Source organism: Mustela nigripes, chromosome X (genome assembly GCF_022355385.1).
Source record: "Mustela nigripes isolate SB6536 chromosome X, MUSNIG.SB6536, whole genome shotgun sequence".
Lineage (NCBI taxonomy): Eukaryota > Metazoa > Chordata > Mammalia > Carnivora > Mustelidae > Mustela > Mustela nigripes.
The window spans coordinates 96,277,533-96,297,962 of record NC_081575.1 but is presented as its reverse complement, the minus strand read 5'-3'; the positions used below and the strand labels follow the sequence as shown (position 1 = coordinate 96,297,962).

At 35.9% G+C, this 20,430-nt stretch overlaps 1 protein-coding gene across 1 annotated transcript in view; it reads right to left on the bottom strand.

The window, feature by feature from the left end:
- Positions 1-20,430, bottom strand: part of DMD (dystrophin) — a 1,970,015-nt gene that overhangs the window by 1,483,920 nt on the left and 465,665 nt on the right. The window contains exon 13 of the mRNA XM_059385278.1: positions 4,082-4,201. Coding sequence (XP_059241261.1) covers positions 4,082-4,201 — 120 coding nt within the window. The remainder of the gene's footprint in view (positions 1-4,081; positions 4,202-20,430) is intronic.

The following is a 20,430-nucleotide window of genomic DNA, read 5'->3' as shown; positions in this document are numbered from 1 at the left end:
TGAATCACCAGGTTTACACACTTCACAGCACTCACCAAAGCACATACCCTCCCCAATGTCCATAATACCACCCCTTCTCCCAAACCCCCTCCTCCCAGCAACCCTCAGTTTGTTTTGTGAGATTAAGAGTCACTTATGGTTTGTCTCCCTCCCAATCCCATCTTGTTTCATTTATTCTTCTCCTACCCACTTAAGCCCCCATGTTGTAGCACCACTTCCTCATATCAGGGAGATCATACCACAATGAGATATCACCTCACACCAGTCAGAATGGCTAAAATAAACAAGTCAGGAAATGACAGATGCTGGCAAGGATGTGGAGAAAGGGGAAACCTCCTATTTGGTCATTTTTGTTAATATCTGATTAAGGTCTATTTCCTCCACGAGACTGCAAGAACCGAGAGAGCAGTCACCATGCCTACCATGCCTACCATGGTGACCATGGATGAAAAGAATTAGCATTTGATTTCAAAGAAGGAGCATGAGAAATGGCTACCACTGTTTCTAGTTTCCAAGGAAGGCAGAAGGCTCACAGATTATTCACTCTTGACCCAGGAAAATAATGACAAATTCTCTTTTTGTTTACTGTTTTACCTCTGTTACCCAGCACAATCCCTGGGACATAATAAGAACATAGCAAATATTCACTGAAAAAATGAAAAATAGAATGTAGATGCTTAGAAAGAGATATGATAATGTCCTCCTGGACTGAATACTCTACATAAATTACTAATCTCAGTTATTTAGTCAAGCTATTTCTCAATAAAATCAGTTAAATGGCATCATTGCTTACAAAACAGGCTCTCTATGTATTGACATCATAGAAACTGCTAAAGCTAAGGACAAGTTTATGACCTGTGGTGACATTGCTGAGGGACAAGTTGAATCTCTGAGAATCAAATTAATTTACAACAGACTGTGCTTTTCAGAATATTGTCCTTCATAAACCATGCAATCTTTCAGAATCCCTAAGCATATTTCTGACCTTTGTTTTCCTTCAAATCTTTTAACAGAAAGGTTTCTAAGTCTTTTTAAAAAGTTAGAGAAAAATGGGGCACCTGGGTGGCTTAGTCAGCTAAGTGTCTTCCTTCAGCTCAGGTCATGATCCCAGTCCTGTATCAGGCTCCCTGCTCCATGGGGAGACTGTTTTTCCCTCTCTCTTTGCCTGCTACTCCCCCCTGTTCGTGCTCATTCTTTCTTTCTCTCTGTCAAATAACAATAAAATATTTTTTTTAAAAAAAGTTAGAGAAAATACAACTTACAATAAAGTTCATAGAATTAAGTCATCACATGTAAAAATATTCTATGAGGAATATTTTCAGAGTTTTAAATCCAGATGATAAGAACACATCCCTCTCTCATTGTACTAAATCAAGGACTTCCCTTTCTAGTTTTCTCCATTTGCATCTCCTAACTAAAGACCAGTGGGTATCCATGTGGGGACCCTGGATGGTGCCTCAGCACACAGGAGCAAAACAGATGAAGGCACTGTAACGGTGGAAAATGGGGGAGTGGGATAAACATTCAATACAATAAGCTGAGAGGAATAAGCTATAGATGACCAGACCTAGCTCCAACAAAAGCCCTTGAGGATCCTTCTTAGATCCCTGCCAATTTTGTATTTCCTTCTGTTTGTGCTTCAGTTTTGTCCCTTGTATGGAGGCCACATACATGTTTTTCTTTCCTCAAATTCTTCCTATCCTAACAGAATTCCTCTGGGCCCTGCATAAGACACAGTAATAGTTCATGGTTTCTGAAGCACACACAGAATTCTTATTACACGCAAAGAATCCTTGTGTTGTTGTCAAAGTGACTACTGCAATGTATTGGTTTATCTGTCTCTTTATCCTTTATTATTTCTCCTATCTTCCTCCTTCTCTGCCATCTTCTCTTTCTCTTCCCCTTTCTTTTAAAAATCCAACTAGGTTAAGACTATATTATGTCATTTTCAAAGAACCTAAGAAAGAATCAACAAAATGTCAAAGTCAGGGGGAGCACCCACCATTCCAGAGCAAGTTAAACCAATGGTCAAGTAGGTATAGAATTCAATCATGGATTCCTCTAAGACTGAGAAAAGTGATGGGATGAGAAGAAAGAAATGTTCAAGCCAGGGTGTTCTCTCCAAGGAATTCCTTATAACCCTGCCCTTTCAGACTCTAGTCTAGATTATCTAAAACTCAGGTCAGAGTAAGGAGGTATATAGAAGGAAATGAGGATATCAAAAGGGAAAAGGGGGTCACAGGGAAAAGAGAAAGCTGGAAGGCAGTAGTCAATACTATTTAATAGTGAGACAATCATGGACAAATACAGAAGGAACCATATGATTTAAGAGAAGCCAATACACACACAGTATCTTAGTAAGTATTTCTGAGCCAATGAAAGCAAGTACGATAATAAATATAGAAAAGCTTAGGGCTGCAACTCTTAATTTATCCTATGTAAGCTCTAACCCTGTCACCATCTGTGAGTACTATAGATGGTTTTTCAAGGTGGCTTAGCCCCACAGACATTATCCCAGAATGATTACATTCCAAAGCTAGTTGTATTAGGTTTGGTAATACCAAAGTAGATGTTTCACAGTTTTTGGGTTAACTAGAAATAGTCTATGACTTAGAAAATGTTGGCCTTGATTTTTTCCTAACCAGTCTCCCTCCCAACTTCTGCCCCCAACCTCCTTCTACCTTTTCTGAAAATTTCTGAGGAATGCTGAGTATTCAATTTTTACCCATCTGTAATTATCTACAACACTATTTTATGAGAACTACAGAATTCCTTCCAATGGTTATAGCAGTGGCCTATCAATACAGTCCTTTACCTGGCCATGAGTATGTATGTGTACAATACATCTGATCATATACGTGATGATATATTATAATAGCAGGTGTCATAAGCCTTTTTATGTCTGTAATCCCTGCAACTTCATTTAATCATAAGCAATTAACATGAGTGACTAATTTATGTTAAATGATCTATTGTAGTGGTTTAAGAATTTTCTTTTTGTTGTTTAATGATAGAGAAGAAGATACCATTGTTAGAGACAAGAAGTTTAAGGCAGTAACCTGAGGAAATGACATTTTACTGGGATAAAAAAACAATTCACGCAAAGAAAGAAGAAAGCAGAGATAAGGCTTTAAGAAACTGTGTTATAAGTAGGTAAGATTAACTATGTTTAGAGCAACCTTGTACTGATAAAGCTATTTAAAGTCAAATTGATTGGATCCTTAGACATGTCAGACTATTGGCCCCTCACAATCACAAGGAAAAGGCAGGCATTTCATGGGTAAAGTGAATGCCTCAAGTATAATTGGTAGGTGTGTGTGTATGTGTGTGTGTGTGTGAGTGTGTGTGTGTATCTGTCACATTCAGAACAGTAAATTGTATTTTTCCTTAATGTTGATATTTTGGTGTATGTACATATGTTTTGTTGAAAATGTTTTCAATTTTTTTAACGGTAAAATGTTGTTTCCAATTAGGAAGAAAAATAAAAATATGAAAATACACAACTTACTTTTTGTTAATGGCACTGGTTATGTTTCAAGGATATAATTACATGACTCAGGTTGAATGAGGGACTGAAAGGCTAAGTATCTCCTCCAATAAAACTCTAGAACTTAAATATCCTGCTATGTCCTCATCAAGTCCTATAACTGAAGTTTTCCAGGAAAAAAAAATCTGAAGGTGTTCAGCTTCTCATGATTTGATTGAATGTGATCCCTTTTGTTTTTTTTTCTTTTTAATTTTTGTCCTCTCTTTAACTGTAGCTTTTAAGAGGACATAACCAATATTTCTCTGACCAGTTAGTTCTCTAATACAGGTTATTCATCTATAATTTTTAAAACAAAAGTGGAACTGCCTTCATATATTTCTCCAAAGTCCAGGAAGCTAGTGAGAACAAACAGTGGATAGTTAATGAAAGGGAAATGTGTACAAATGGGACATAATTTGACTTCGTTTAAATAAATATATTGTATTGTAAATATTTATAATATACAAATTATATTATACATTTTCTAAATATTTCATGAATTGCAATTAATTATTTTGAATGACACAGTTAGTGTATTAAAGAAAATAGCCTGACCTTCAGTTGTTCTTCCAAAGCAGCGGTTGCATGGTCTCCACTAGATTCATCGACCACCACCACCATGTGAGTGAGAGAATTGACCCTGACTTGTTCCTGTTCTAAGTCTTCTTGAAGCACCTGTAAGATTAAAAAATTAAAAGCAATTAGAATAATAGTCTCCTGAACTGAATGCCAGAAAACATTTTCCCCAAATGTGCGGGATTTAATTTCTGTCATGTTTTGGGTAATGTAATTTTTTATTAAACCAGAACCATTCCAAGCAAATTTTCTGTTATGGTGCTCACCAAATTTAGCACATTTCTACTGTCAACTGAACATGGAAGTACACAGAGGGAGCATCTGTTGAGAAAAGCATGGTAGGATGTTCTACACCTTATTCCACCTACTCTCACCTTCTTCAGGACTTTATTCCTAGAATTACCTGCTGTCTCGCATCTTCGGCATCTCCTCTACTGAAGCTCACCATTATCAACTGTAACAAGATCAACTCTCTTGAAGTAAAGAACCCTTCCTGCTACTGCCTTATTATTTGTTCCCCTTCACTGAAAAATATTTTGTTTTCTACACTTACTCTTGCCATTTCCTTATCCTACTATTCTCTTTGACTGAAGATCAATAAACTTTTGCTGAATGAATGGTGCCAGGCAGAGGGGTAAGGGCAAATGCACAAATGCGTTTGGATAAAGATTACAATCTAATAGAAGGGATTTGCTTTTGAAAAACGGTAATTACAACTACACTGACATCATCTATAACCATAAAATGGTAGTCTAATCTTTCAAAAATCATAGTATACAACTTTTTTAAAATAAAGATAAACAGGATAAACAGAGTGATAAATAGAGAAGGAGTAACAGAAAAGGATGTTCTAGAACTGAGACATCTTGCCTGGGAGCTCCAGTTCCCTCAAGTCCTTATCACATTACCCTCATTGTGATTAAAAAATCCTTCATGGGTACCCAAAATGTCTCATCAGCTAGTTTGCTCCCTGGAATGTTTTATTATATAATATAAGAATGGAGAAACAGGTTTGAGACAAGGTCTGTTAATTTCTGGAAAATCTGTAGTCCTTTCCTGTTAGACAATGATGTTTGGTACCTATCAGACCAGCTCATTGTTATGCAAACCCTATGGTAGATGTAAGCAAACTTATTTGGGATTGGTCACAGCACAAACTCAAAAACATGAGCATTTTTATCCTAGGACTTTCATTTTTTGAGTCTCACTATTTTAGAGAACTATCAAATCACTTACTTTTAGTTCCTCTCTCTAGATTTTCATGCCATATTTTCAAGTGAAGCAATTTAGAATAAAATGACTATGCATTTATTTTGTGTGTGGAGTCTATACTGCCTATCACGCTTTTGACATTCCAGAGCTTACACTGGGTAATAAAACTCTTTCTGCCATGAGGCTGAAAATGGAAACATTAACATTCAGAATTGTCCTTGAAAGTTATATTGAGTCTATGTTTTCTGAGTTATATAAGGCAAGACTGGAAGCATTTCAACTGTGTCATCCAGAAATTATAAAAATAATTAGAATAATATTTTGGTGGCCATAAGTTCCTTAATCTGTCCAAATTCTTTCTCCCTACCATTCAAGTATGAGAGTATACACAATCACATGTATTAAAAACAACTAGGAAATAATGCTATATTGCTCACATTTTTACATCTAAATATTTGTTTTCACTGGTTTAATATATCTTAATAAAGGAACTTGAGAAAAATCATCATTTGATTGTGAAGTACTAATTTGAAAACTAGGTTTGGTCTTTCTAAATCATATTATTTTCTCCAGCATTTAGATTTCTGATTTTGTTTCGCTTATCTAATTGCTTTATAATCAGAAATTACATTCTTGCCATATTTTCCCCCCAGGGAAGATTGGTTTGTTTATTTAACTTTCTATTGTGAAGAATCTGAAACATACACAAAAGTCAAAAGAAATATTAAAGTCCATGTGCTGACCACCAGACCTAACTTCCATCAACCCAAGGCTGGTTCTCTCTATCCACGCCTCATCCCCTATTATTTTTGTTGCAAAATTTAAATGTTATGTGACTTCATTCTTATTTTAAGTATATAATTCTAAGAATAGTCACTATTTTGAACATAATCACAAGAGTACAATTTTGGGTCAAAAAACCAATAATTTCTTAATATTACTATTTAAATGTCAGATTATCTCAAAAATGACATAATCTTTTCAGTTTGTTTGAATCAAAATTCAAATAAAATTCACACCATGTGTCTCGTCTCTTAAATCTCTTCTGATCTATAAGATTCCCCTCCCATCTCTTTTCTAATTTATTTAATTTGCTGTATTATATTGTATCGTATTGTATTCTAATTCCAGTATAGTTAATACACGGTGTTATATTAGTTTCAGGTGTACAATATAGTGATTCAACAATTCCATATGTTACTCAGTGCACATCAAGATAAGTGTACTCTTTTTTTTTGGTAAAAGGAAATTTTTATTGTTTATTGTGTTATGTTAGTCCCATAAATACATTGCCATTCTTATTTAAATTTTATGCTTTTGCAGGAGTGCTAACACAGAGAATGACTAAAGCTGGTTGTGGATTGATAGCTTCAAAATCAAACATAAAACCTATGAGGATTTATAGTGAGTAAAGGGAAAGAAAGGAACATGGAAAAGGCACTCCACAGTGCCTCAAATTCTTGGAAGAGAGCACAGCACCAGGGGATATTAGCATATACTATTTGATTTAAGTTATTTCCAGTACTTCTTTTTCTCTTCTATGACTTTTTTCAAATTATACCTCTTCTTTTACTCATAATCAGGGATTAAAACAAAAAGGGTTAAACTTAACTTTTCTGAGCATACTCCATCGCCTCAAAACGGATTGCATGGAGCACTGGGTGTGGTGAAAAAATAATGAATACTGTTTTTTCTGAAAATAAATAAATTAATTTAAAAAAAACAGAAGCCACTGAAACATTATAATCATATTTCCTATTTCCTCAGATCTGCCCTCTGAAAATAAATAGAATGCATACCACAGTATTTGTTAATGCCCCCAGTAACATCAAAAAACAAAAGACTATAAAATATCCAATGTCTAGAGTTCATTTTTTTTTAAAAAAAGTTGATTCTTGGAAGGAGCAAAAATGTCACTACAGAGAGTTGGGATTAAAAAGTTAAATTTTTCTGCTCACCTACATATCCACGAATAAGGGCCTAGATCATCGGTATAAACTAGGCCTTCCTGCTTCCCTCTTTGAGAAAATACAGATTTCAAAGACTACTAATTTTTAAAATACATCACAATTTTTAAAACTATTTTAAAATGAATTTTTTTTAAAGATTTTTTTATTTTTTATTTATATATTTGACAGAGAGAGATCACAAGTAGGCAGAGAGGCAGGCAGAGAGAGAGAGAGGAGGAAGCAGGCTCCCTGCTGAGCAGAGAGCCCGACCGATCCCAGGACCCCGAGATCATGACCTGAGCCGAAGGCAGCGGCTTAACCCACTGAGCCACCCAGGCGCCCCAAAATGAATTTTAATTAAGTATTTCTTATGGATCTGTATTTCTCTTAGCTGGATTTATACAATAGAGATTTACAATAGATTTGCTAATTGATCCTGAAATTATGAGCCAAATTATTCCAAATATAGATATATACCCAGAGAAGTATGCTAACATTTTTGCATATCAGGAAATAATACTTTCAAATTGAAAGGCTGTAATATGATTGTTAAAGTGTGTTTTTCTTGCCTAAAAGCATATAAATTATTTACAGAAACACAAGTATATGCTAGGTATTTTATTAGTATTTCTTGCCATTATTTTTATTCAAATAATGCATTTGTTACACTTACCAGATGAAAAAAAAAATTCAGGCTCCTAATTACATTTCTATACCATTATTAGATAGATACAAATGTCAGCAATGTTTGTTCTCTAATGTCAACAAACAATCTCTTTTTTCCTTATGACAAGAGAAAAGGCCAACAGTGAAATTTAACATTAAAAATGCTCAGATTTGATGAACAGATTTTGTTATACCTCTGTAAATAATTCTATTTCTTGTAAATTATTCTGTAGTTAAAGGTCCTGACCAAATTTGTTATTCCTTAGTACATATTCACAATTTTGTGACTTAAATATGACTTTTCTTGTATTCCCTTCAAATGTCATCAGTAATAGTGAACCCTTCTTGCCCTGACCCATGTCAACTTGTTTTTCAAAAACTGGCTCAGAATGATCACTGAGGAAGAGTCACTTTAGTGTTTACTCGAAATTTAAGTGGTTTAACTCTTTATTAGCACACAGGTAAAGTAATGCTTGGAAAATAAAGGAATGGGAATATGTAAGGCTAGGGAATTACTAGATTTGATGTGCAGAGGTGAAGATGAACCATTAATAGAAACTTAGAGAAAGAGAACACAAAAACAAGGTCTCTCATAATCTCTCTAGGAGGTTCTACAATACTTCCCTTGGCCATAGTATATGCTTAGCAACATGCCTACATGCATACACTATCTCATAACTTCTACTTCAAAGATCAACCAACATAAAATTGCCAACACTGAGTCTTACATGAACACACATATGGACATGTACACACGTACACACACACACACACATATATACACATCTAGAAACAACACAGATCATAAGCTATGCATGGATGCTAAGACCATCTGCTGCCTCCCAAGTATTACTTTAAATTGGTGAGTGCTGTGAATTATGTAAGACTAATGATTATAGATCTGTATCCCTGAAGCAAATAATACATTATATGTTAAATAAAACAATTAATATAATTAAAAGATGTTCAACAAAATATAAAATTTAAGTAATCTGCTGAATTTTAGTTTAGCCTAAGAAAAAGTACAGAAAAAGAAAGGAGGATGAGAACAAAACTTGTATCACATAGAACATTTGCAAAAAGTCTTAAGAAATTTGAAGAGTTTCTAGAAACATGGGATAAGACCAATGCCTAGGAAAACAGTATTTTAAAAAATATATATTTCAGGAAGAACAACAATAAGTCTCTAGATATTTATGAACAATTAGCTAATGCAATACATCCTGATATGAATTGACTTCATTTTCAGATAAAAACATCCTGGCCAAATCAGGAAAATTTATGATTTCTTAAGAAATGATGAGAAGGTAGGCAATTTATCCTTCTATTTCACCTTTTCTCTTATGGCCATTCTTACTTCCGTCTTTCCATCAGCTCTACACTGGTCTAGGCTCTGTAGCTCCTGCTTCCCTGAGAGAAATGATCTGGAAATGACTTGTCATTTTATTTTCTGTCCAATATTCACTTTGCTAAGCCTGACTGGTCACAGTGCAGTCCAGTTCTTCAGGAGGATCTATTTATAGTATGTAATTTTGTTGTACACTTGAAGAATATTTTTTAAAAAGCTACCTCAACAGGCCTTCCTAGAAGACCTTTTATTTTGATATCCATTTACTAAATGTGATTGTATAGTTATATTAGTCTTTATATCAGAACCCACTCTTTTTTACCTTCTTGTTAGAAATAAATGTTTATGTTTCAGCCAATTCCTAAGCTACCAAAGTTGGGCTCTAAAGAATATTTCAAAGACCTCTGAAAGATTTTAAAAACCTAAATATTCCCACCTAAATCTTCCCAAGTGCAAAATGAGAGTTCAAGAAATATGAAAAATTGTTTTAAAAACAGAGTTGGTAATTAATGTATCCTACCTTGTTTGAGGTTTAAGTAGAATAGGGTATGGTATGGATGAAAGACTAATAAAAACCTATGCATGTTTAATGGTGTGGGATATGAAGTCAGATTTCCTGGGTTTGATTTCTGGATGCATTGCTAACCAGTTATGTGACCTTGAGAAAGTTTTCAATCACATCAAGCCTCAACTTTTAATTTTCAAACTTGGGATAATAAGAGTACCTATCTCTTTATGTGGTTAGGAATTATGAATATGATATAATTGCTTAGCACATTGCCTGACACACAGCATGGGCTCCCTAAACACTAACAGCTAGTACTAAAATTTCACATTTAGGCATATTCAGAACAAAGACTTCAAAGCCTACTGCAAGAAACCAATAGTCACTTCATTCACCCTCATCTAATTCCTGCTGTCTATCATATTCTAATACGTACCATAAGTACAGAAAGGGTGTGCTCTTGGAAATTCGGGAATGAAGGGCTGAAGTTATAGCCAATATTTAGGATTTGGAAAAATATAAAATGAATTTTATTTTATTCTATAAGACAAAACCAACTATTTTTTTTATTATGTTCATTTAGCCACTGTATAGTACATCATTAGTTTTTGATGTAGTGCTCAATGATTTATTAGTTACATATAACACCCAGTGCTCATCAGAAAATACAGAAGTAAGACTTTAACTTCCAAACTATTATATGAGACTAACAACAGAAGCTTTAACCTAACTGATCTAGTGATCACCCACATTGCTAAAAAATGAGTATGGTCAGAAAAGGTATATGATGGGGGAAGGAGGACAGACCCTAATCACCAGATAATAGACTTCAATTCTCATACTTTTCCTCCTTCCTCTGTAATCCATGCATGCAGGCATCCATACATCCTGTCCATAGTTACACTGCGGAAAACAGCAATTAAAGTGAACACTAAGAAAATATAATAAATATCATGCCTTTAGCCTAACAATAATTAATGAAAAAGAAAAGAACAGGAATATTGGGAGAGAGGGGCAAGGTGGAAGTTTTCAGACAGAGCACAGAGGAAGTGATATGCATGTCAATGTGATATTCCCTTCTACTGATTATCCTTCTGCTCAGACACCACTGCTATTCTCATCATAAGCCTATTTTGTTTTATGTTCCCTTTCTAGTTCTTTTTGCCCTAATTTTAAAGAAAGAGCTACAGGATTAACGCTGAAAATCATTTCCTTAACCATTTTAAATCTGAGCACTTCATCTGCAGTTACCACTAATGTGCTTTTTCCCCATTGCTTACTCTGAGTCTGAGGACCTACATACAGTCTCTCTATCTCTTCCATCTAAACATTCCCAAGCCAGGGAAAATCAAGTGCCACACTTGCCCAATCTCCTTGCTACTCTCTGCATTTGATCTAGCCTCTAGGATAGCTACTAGAGTCCACCTTCCTTGGAATCTAAGAAAAAAATGTCAAGATGGAAAGCCAGAATCTGTTGATTACTATTTAATTTACCTCAAGCAATTCCTTAACCTCACTGAACACAATGGAGTATTACTCAGCCATCAGAAAGGATGAACACGCACCATTTGCATCAACATGGATGGAACTGGAGGGGATTACAATAATTGACATAAGTCCGGTAGAGAAAGACAATTATGTGGTTTCACTCATATGTGGAACATAAGGAATACTGTGGAGGACCACCAGGAAAGAAAGGGAAAACTGAATGGGAAGAAATCAGAGAGGGAGACAAAAATAGGAGACTCCGGACTCCAAGAACCAAACTGAGGGTTACAGAATGGAAGGGGGTGGGGGAGGCGGGATAACCAGGTGATGAGTACTAAGGAGAAAATGTGTTGTGATGAGCCACGAGTATTATATGCAACTAATGAATCATTTAACACAACATCAAAAACTAATGATGTACTATATGCCAGTTAACTGAATGTAATAACATCAAAAAAAAAGAACACAAAGAGGGAGAAATCAATCAATCAATCAATCAGTCCCTCCAGGACAAGTTTAGGACTGGAATTAAATGCGATAATACTTTAGAATCAGCTAACATAAAACTTAGAGTTGGTGGGGGGTGATAAAATGCTGATTCTTCTTCTAGTTCTGACACTATCACTTTATTATTCAATTTTTAGACTAAGATCCATGGAAGCAGTCTCTCTGGGCATCAGTATTTACTACCAAATCTTTCAATAATCACATCATATATTTTCTAATTACTATATACACTTAGTGTACTAAAACTATAGAACATCATATTAAAAATATCAAATTTAGGGGCTCCTGGGTGACTCAGTTTGTTAAGTGTCTGACTCTTGGTTTCAGTTCAGGTCTTGATCTCAGATTGGTGAGGTCAAGCTCTGAGTTGGACTCCACACTCAGTGGGGATTCTGCTTGAGATTCCTTCCCTCTCCCCTCCGTGCTCTCTCTCTCTCTTTCTCTCTCTGCCATGGAACCCTACAGCAAAAACTAATGATGTACTGTACAGTGACTAGCATAACATAATAAAAAAAAATTGAATCTAAACTATTATCCAGTATAAATTAACTCTACAATCTGTAGTTCCATTAAAAAACAGAGTCCTACTGGGACACCTGGGTGGCTCAGCTGGTTAAGCCACTGCCTTCAGCTCAGGTCATGATCCCAGAGTCCTGGGATCGTGGCCCACATCGGGATCCTTGCTCATCAGGGAGCCTGCTTCTCTCTCTGCCTTTGCCTGCCACTCTGCCTGCTTGTGCTTTCTGTCTCTCTCTCTCTGACAAACAAACAAATAAATAAATAAATAAATAACAGAGTGCTGCCAATTTTACTACTAGAAATCATTTTTCTCATAACAGAACTATTAAACACAAAATTACAGTACACTGTAGTTACCAATTTTATATTCCTTAGAAAGACACACAGTAAAATTTTTTTAAATTAAAAAAAGAGACACAGTGTCATATTCAACCTTATTTTTTTTAAGATTTTATTTATTTATTTGACAGAGAAATATCACAAGTAGGCAGAGAGAGAGAGAGAGAGAGGGAAGCAGGCTCCCCGCCGAGCGGAGAGCCTGATGCGGGACTCGATCCCAGGACCCTGAGACCATGACCTGAGCCGAAGGCAGCGGCTTAACCCACTGAGCCACCCAGGTGCCCCTCAACATTATTTTTAATGAGACTGGATTTATAGTCTTTTGTCATAAGACACATGAATATATTTTTCAAGAAAAATTACTTCCTTAAAACTCATATTATCATATCTTTTGTGACTTTCTTGTGAAAAATTTTCCCCTAAAATGCATTCTAAAATGTTTTATACATGTAAATAATTCATTTACATTATTAATACTGCATTACCTATTCAAGGAAACTGAAACTAATTGGTATTGGTTCAGAAAAACAGAGATACTTTACATTAGAATAATTCCTTAAGTGAGAGATAGAGTCATCTGTTTTCCTTTTTGTTTTCTTTACCCCCCTCAGAGCCAGAAACTTCTAATAAAGAAATATTATAGGAGAAATTAAGAATAAAAAAAATAAAGCTAGTGTCTCTAAGAGTATGGTGTCTTGGATAGTTTTATTTCAGTAGATGTACTAATGTATTTGAAAACAAGGCTGTGATATTTTGAGCAATGTAATGTTACTGAATCAGTATTCAGTGATTTTTAATGAACCAATTAGTAATCTCTTAGCTGGAATAGCTTGATTTGTTAAAAGAATGTGAGCATGATTTTATCATCATTATTATTATTTTAATTTAATTAATAGCATATCTAGTATGTAAAGTTATCCTTGGAATCTGCTGCTTGCTTTTAGCATAGAGATGGGAAATTAGACGCCTTCTCAAGTAGATTTTATTTATTTTTTATTATTATTTTTATTATGTTATGTTAGTCACCATACATTATATCATTAGTTTTTGATGTAGTGTTCCATGATTCATTGTTTAAATATAACAGACTCCATGCAATATGTGCCCTCCTTACTACCCATCAAGTAGATTTTAAGAAATTAAAACTGAGATCTGGCAAATACAATTCAGTTGAATATGAAGAGTGATACTGTCTTTTTCTAATTTAACATGCCACTTCCTGATATCAAAAGAATGCTATTATCACACAAATCAATCTCATTTGGCTTGGAGACATGTCCAATGTTATACTGTTAATATACAATAAGTAATAGCTAAGATCATTCATATATTTCTAGGTACCAGGTATTATTCTAAGTGGTTTTTATTCAATTATGTGTCCAATGTTTTTATCATCCCTGTAAGGTCAATATCCAACTTTGCTTCCCAGTTGCCCAGTCTCACAATCTATTACTTCATGTCCTTTGCTCATTTCCTAAACTTAGTCCTGCTGGTCTGCTGTTGATTTCTGAAATGTGTCCTACACCTGCTAAGAATTTTCATTGATGGGGGGGCCTGGGTAGTTCACTCGTTAAATGTCTGCCTTCGGATGGGGTCCTGATCCCAGAGTACTAGGATTGAGCCCCACATCAGGCTTTCTGCTCAGCAGGAGCCAGCTTCTCCCTCTCTTTGCTGCTCCCCCTGCTTGTGCGCTCGTTCTCTCTCTCTCTCTCTCTCTCTCTCTCTCTGTCAAATAAATAAGCAAATAAATAAACTCTTAAGAAAAAAAGAAAAACAAAAAAATAATATTCACTGACACTGCCTCCATTTAAACTCTATATGCTTTCTGCAGTATCCTCCTACCATGTCTCCGGCTTCCTATTCATCTGTGCTCTGATTTATCTTACAAGATATATCTTCCTTAAAAATTTAAATAGATTTTCCTAAATCACTACTCTTCAGTTTAATTTCTCATCAATAATAGCTCCCTACTACACACTGAGTAACTCCAAATGCCTGAGTCTTAAATTCAAGACCCTCCCGATCAGCTTTTACTCTTCTAGCTCTGAGGATAGCACAACACATAATCTAAGCAAGTGACATACTCTACATTTTCCCCCCTCATTTCTTTTGCCCAACCAAGTCACTGGTTTTAATATTCTCAAGTCATTTGTCATATTCTGCCTTGTACAATGGTCACTTGTTTTCCATGTCTTTACCTGCTATACTAACATGTGAGTTTTCTGAAGAAGACTCCATATTTGTAGGTCTCTGTATTCTTTAGAAAACCCATTGTGCTTTAGTGTTTGTTCATTGATATGGAACAGAACACAATGGAATAAAATGAAATCCCAGATCCTTTAGCAGGATTACACCTAAACCTCCTGATTACATGAACATCTAGATCATTTTAAAGGTCTCAGTCTTGGCAACTCTAATGTTTGGGATTAACTAAGCTGCAAGGAAAGGATAGATGAGTGGGCTACTAAGAGTTCATTTAATTTGTAGTAATCAGTACTTAACCTAGAACATTCACTGAAGTCAGAATGTAGCACACATGTCATATTAATATCTGCAGATTCTAATAACTTTTATGGTAAGGACTTTGTTGATTCTGTTACTAAGTCAATGTAGATAATAACAAAAGTCTAAATTTCTCAAAAGAATTGGAAACTTGGCTAGTACACTAAGCCTTAACCTTCATCTCAGGCTGACTGTGTTGTGAGACAAAAGGTTCCTCAGCCAAATAATTTCCTTTTGATTAAAAGCCCCTCCCAAAAAGCCCATTTCCTTCCCATTAATGAATATCCAAGCCAACAATAGACCTTTATTCCCCAATAATACTGTCACTCCATCAAGGGGAATCCTTTCATTTATTATCAACATCACTAATAAAGTGTGACTCTTAAGACAAAAATAACCAACCAGAATTATTTCTACCATGTTCCTTCGCAAGGGGAAGAAGTTCAATGTATTCATTCTTGAGATAATAACTTTTGGGTGACTCAGATCTAAAGTAAACCTATAAAACCTCTCCCCAAAGCAACAGCTGTGAAGAGTGATTGGTTTTTCCAAGTTTTGCAGGAAAGTGAACTTTTCCCAGTGACCCAGAGTTAACACTTCAGCTACATTTAATAGTAACCACCAATATAGAATCGATTGTTCTACCTTGCCTAACTGGCAGAGTCAGTAAAAGTGACTTATCTCCATGGCATTTCACAGTGATTGCACCTCTAGCCTCCCTCGTAATAAAATGCTGTTGAAATGAAGATACTAAAGGGTCCTATCAATGAACATGGAGAAGCATATCTGTAATATTCATGGCTTACTTACAAGATTTGCAATTTTTTTTCTGTCCTCCAACCCAAGGAGAGCAAGAGAAAGGGCTAGAAGAAGGGAAAGAAGGAGGGAGGGAGAGAAAGAGAGAGAACAAGCCAGAGTCTTCTGACATGAGAAGAATTAAAATGGATTCCTGGCAAACAAAATCTGTTTTTTCTTTGATTTTGTCATCTGTAATCATCTCTTAGAAAAAGAGTGAAGAAAACTAAGGGATTTAATGTATATCTATACATAGCTAAAACCCCTAAAAGTTAACTTAGGTAAGGAATGTGGTGATGCAGCTGGGTGGAGCTGCTTTCTTCAGTACCAAGGTTACTGATGTATTTTGCTGTCAAAAGAAATTTCCTTATTTTCATTCACCTACAGTTCTTGGAAAGAAAAGCAGAAAAGTGAATCAATGACTATTTAAATCAGGTTTTAGTTTGAACCCAGTTATCTAGAGGAAGAACATTTATCTTTTTCTGTTTTATGAAGCATGGCAAGAATAACAACAACAAAAAAATACTCCTTTTAGTGTGTACTTTTAAGAAAGTAGGTTTCCCGTTTAAATTCAACTATAGAGAATAAAGTGATGGTTGTCAGAGGGGAGGTGGGTGGAGGGATGGGTGAAATAGGTGATGGGAATTAAGAAGTTAACTACACTGGAGTTTAAATAAAAACTTAAAAATAAATAAATGAACTCAACTTCTTTATAAATTGTTTGATTTTGTTAAATCATTTTTCTCTCCCTGTAATTATGTCAAGTAACAAAAGAGTTATACCAATTGTCAGGCTATCCCTTAGCTATGTTTTTCCCCTATTTAAATATTATAAAATATATATAATATTTATATATATTTTATAAATATATAACCTGAAGTAGGTTTAAACAGTTAAAGGTAGATGTTGGCCTCACTCTCAGGACCAGAAAACCAATACCTTCTGTTTCTTTTTATGCACTTATACGAGTAAGTCTTGGATGTAAAAGACTACATAATCAACTTTCATATAATTCTGTTACTTTTTGTTTCAGATTATTCTCTTCAAAGCAATTTCATACTCATCAGAAATGGCACATTTTCAAGTAATGGGGAATCTATTCAAATTTTATGACAATATTAGTCAAATATTTTCCATTCCATTCACTCTATATCTTCCAGAGTAAAATGCAAAACATTTCAGGTAAATGTCAGAATATGAGATACTAGATGGCCTGTCTATGATGAATGAAGGGTCTGTTCAGGGTTTCAAGCTGACACATTTCCTTGTAGTTGCCCCACGTCATTTACACTCAAGGCTAGCCTCACGCTATTCTGCCACTTTCCTTTTGGAGTCCTGGCTTCCTGGCTTCCTGCTCATGCTCCAGGCATTCAGGGCCAACATTATTCCCTCTGATGCTCAGTGTTATCAGATTTAGTCTTTCCCTTTCCTGAAAAGCCTCACATTCAAAAACTAATGGAAACATTAAAATCCACATTATTTCCAATGGGAAGATGGGAAGAACACGAGAATTAAGTAATTTCTGAAAATTGTGCATTTAGCTGAAGAGTACTCTGGCTTCCAGGGCAAGAAGTTTGTCTTGGTTGAGCTCTGTCCAAATAGATATTAAGGCAAGGATTTGGGTGCAAAGAGTTTATCTGGGAAGTGATTTCTCAGGAGGTATTATGGAGTGGGAATGTGAAACAGTTTACCTCCTGGACACCTGGGGCTCAGTGTTGCTGGGAAACCTTTGAGAGACTGTGGGAATTAAGAAATACCTTGGAATTGCCTCACTGCAGGGTAAGGATTCTGGAGGATTTATCCAGCATCTCCCATTCCTTATTGGCTAATTCATGGCAGCTGTGGCAGCACTGCTTCCTTCCCACCCTCAAACTGGCTGAAACTCTGTTGTGGCAGCAAATATCCTCAGAAACAGGGAAGCCATTAGTGTATACAGAAGCTGTCTGTATGCAACTTACAGTGTAGGCCAAAGGAGCATGTGATTTACACATGAAATCTGGTCCCATTTGAGGTCTAGCACTAGATCTAACCTCTTTATCACATGTTCAGTTAAAATCTACATGACCAGGGTGCTTAGATGACTCAGTTGTTTGAGTGACTGACTTTGGCTCAGGTCATGATCCTGGAGTCCTGAATTGGGCTACCTGCTCAGTGAGGAGCCTGCTTCTCCCTCTGACCCTCCTCCCCCTCATGCTCTCTCTTTCTCTCTCATTCTCTCTCAAATAAATAAATAAAATCTATGGCCAATTAATCTTCAACAAAACAGGAAAAAATATCCAGTGGGAAAAAAAGTCTCTTCAATAAATGGTGCTGGGAAAACCAGACAGCTATGTATAGAAGAATGAAACTCGACCAATCTCATTGGTCGAGTTTACACAAAGATAAACTCAAAATGGATGAAAGACCTCAACGTGAGGCAGGAATCTATCAAAATCCTAGAGGAGAACATAGGCAGTAACCTCTTCGACACTTGCCACATCAACTTCTTTCAAGACATGTCTCCAAAGGCAAAGGAAACAAAAGCGAAAATGAACTTCTGGGATTTCATCAAGATCAAAAGTGTCTGCACAACAAAGGAAACATCAACAAAACAAAGAGGCAACCCACAGAATAGGAGAAGATATTCGCAAATGCCAATACAGACAAAGGACTGATATCCAAGATTTATAAAGAACTCCTCAAACTCAGCACTCAAAAAACAGATAATCACATCAAAAAATGGGCAGAAGACATGAACAGATACTTCTCCAAAGAAGACATACAAATGGCTAACAGACACATGAAAATATGCTCATCATCATTAGCCATCAGGGAGATTCAAATCAAAACCACATTGAGATACCTTACACTAGTTAGAATGGCCAAAATCAACAAGACAGTAAATAATGTGTGTTGGAGAGTATGTGGAGAAAGGGGAACCCTCTTACACTGTTGGTGGGAATGCAAGTTGGTGCATCCACTTTGGAGAGCAGTATGGAGATTCCTTAAGAAATTAAAAAGAGAGCTTCCCTATGACCCAGCAATTGCACTACTGGGTATTTACTTCAAAGATACAGATGTAGTGAAAAGAAGAGTCATCTGTACCCCAATGTTCATAGCAGCAATGGCCACGGTCACCAAACTGTGGAAAGAGCCAAGATGCCCTTCAACAGATGAGTGGATAAAGAAGATATGGCCCAAATATACAATGGAATATTATGCCTCCATCAGAAAGGATGAATACCCAACTTTTGTATCAACATGGACAAGACTGGACGAGGTTATGCTGGGTGAAATAAGTCAAGCAGAGAGAGTCAAGTATCATATGTTTTCACTTACTTGTGGAGCATAAGGAATAACACAGAGGACATTGGGAGTTGGAGAGGAGAAGTGAGTTGGGGGAAATTGGAGGGGGAGACGAACCATGTGAGATTGTGGACTCTGAGAAGCAAACTGAGGATTTTGGAGGGGAAGAGGGTGGGGGGTTGGGTAAGCCTGGTGGTGATATTACGGAGGGCATGTATTGCATGGAGCACTAGGTGTGGTACATAAACAATGAATTTTGGAACACTGAAAAAAAATTTTTTTAAATCTTAAAAAAATATAAAAATCTACAAGATCAAATTAGCATCTTTGCATCATAATTTTCACATGAAAATTAGAATATAGTTGACATTTTATTTTTCCCCATTAGTGCAATGGATAGAGATGACTATAGCTAGTGCTCTCCCTAAACTGCTTGACTGTAAACTACTATGGCCAAAGGACAGCTGTGGGGGCAGCAAAAGGAAGGGCCAATCCTATGAACAGAGCTCATTAAATAAGAAAAGAACTCCAGGACTTAGGAAATAGCAGTATCTTGTATCCACACAGAGTATGAAACTAGCTCTGACAAAATGTTATAAAAAGAGAATTAAGTTGAGTGAGATGCAGATTTGGGAAAAATGAGTTGAGGAAACAGATATTCCCTTTCAAAGCCACAAATCCAGGAACCACAGAATCTAAGTTTAGTTGTCAGATCAAATTGAGGATGCCAACAAAGATCTGAATTTCATATAAACAATAAGTAGTTTGTGTATATATACCACATCTTCTTTATCCATTCATCTGTTGATGGACATCTAGGTTCTTTCCATAGTTTGGCTATTGTGGACATTGCTGCTATAAACATTCAGGTGCACGTGCCCCTTTGGATCACTACGTTTGTATCTTTAGGGTAAATATCCAGTAGTGCAATTGCTGGGTCATAGGGCATTTTGAGGAATACTATGCAGCCATCAAAAGAAATGAAATCTTGCTATTTGCGACAACATGGATGGAACTAGAGCATATCATGCTTAGCAAAATAAGTCAAGCAGAGAAAGACAACTATCATATGATCTCCCTGATATGAGGAAATGGTGATGCAACATGGGGGCTTAAGTGGGTAGAAGAAGAATCAATGAAACAAGATGGAATTGGGAGGGAGACAAACCATAAGTGACTCTTAATCTCACAAAACAAACTGAGGGTTGCTGGG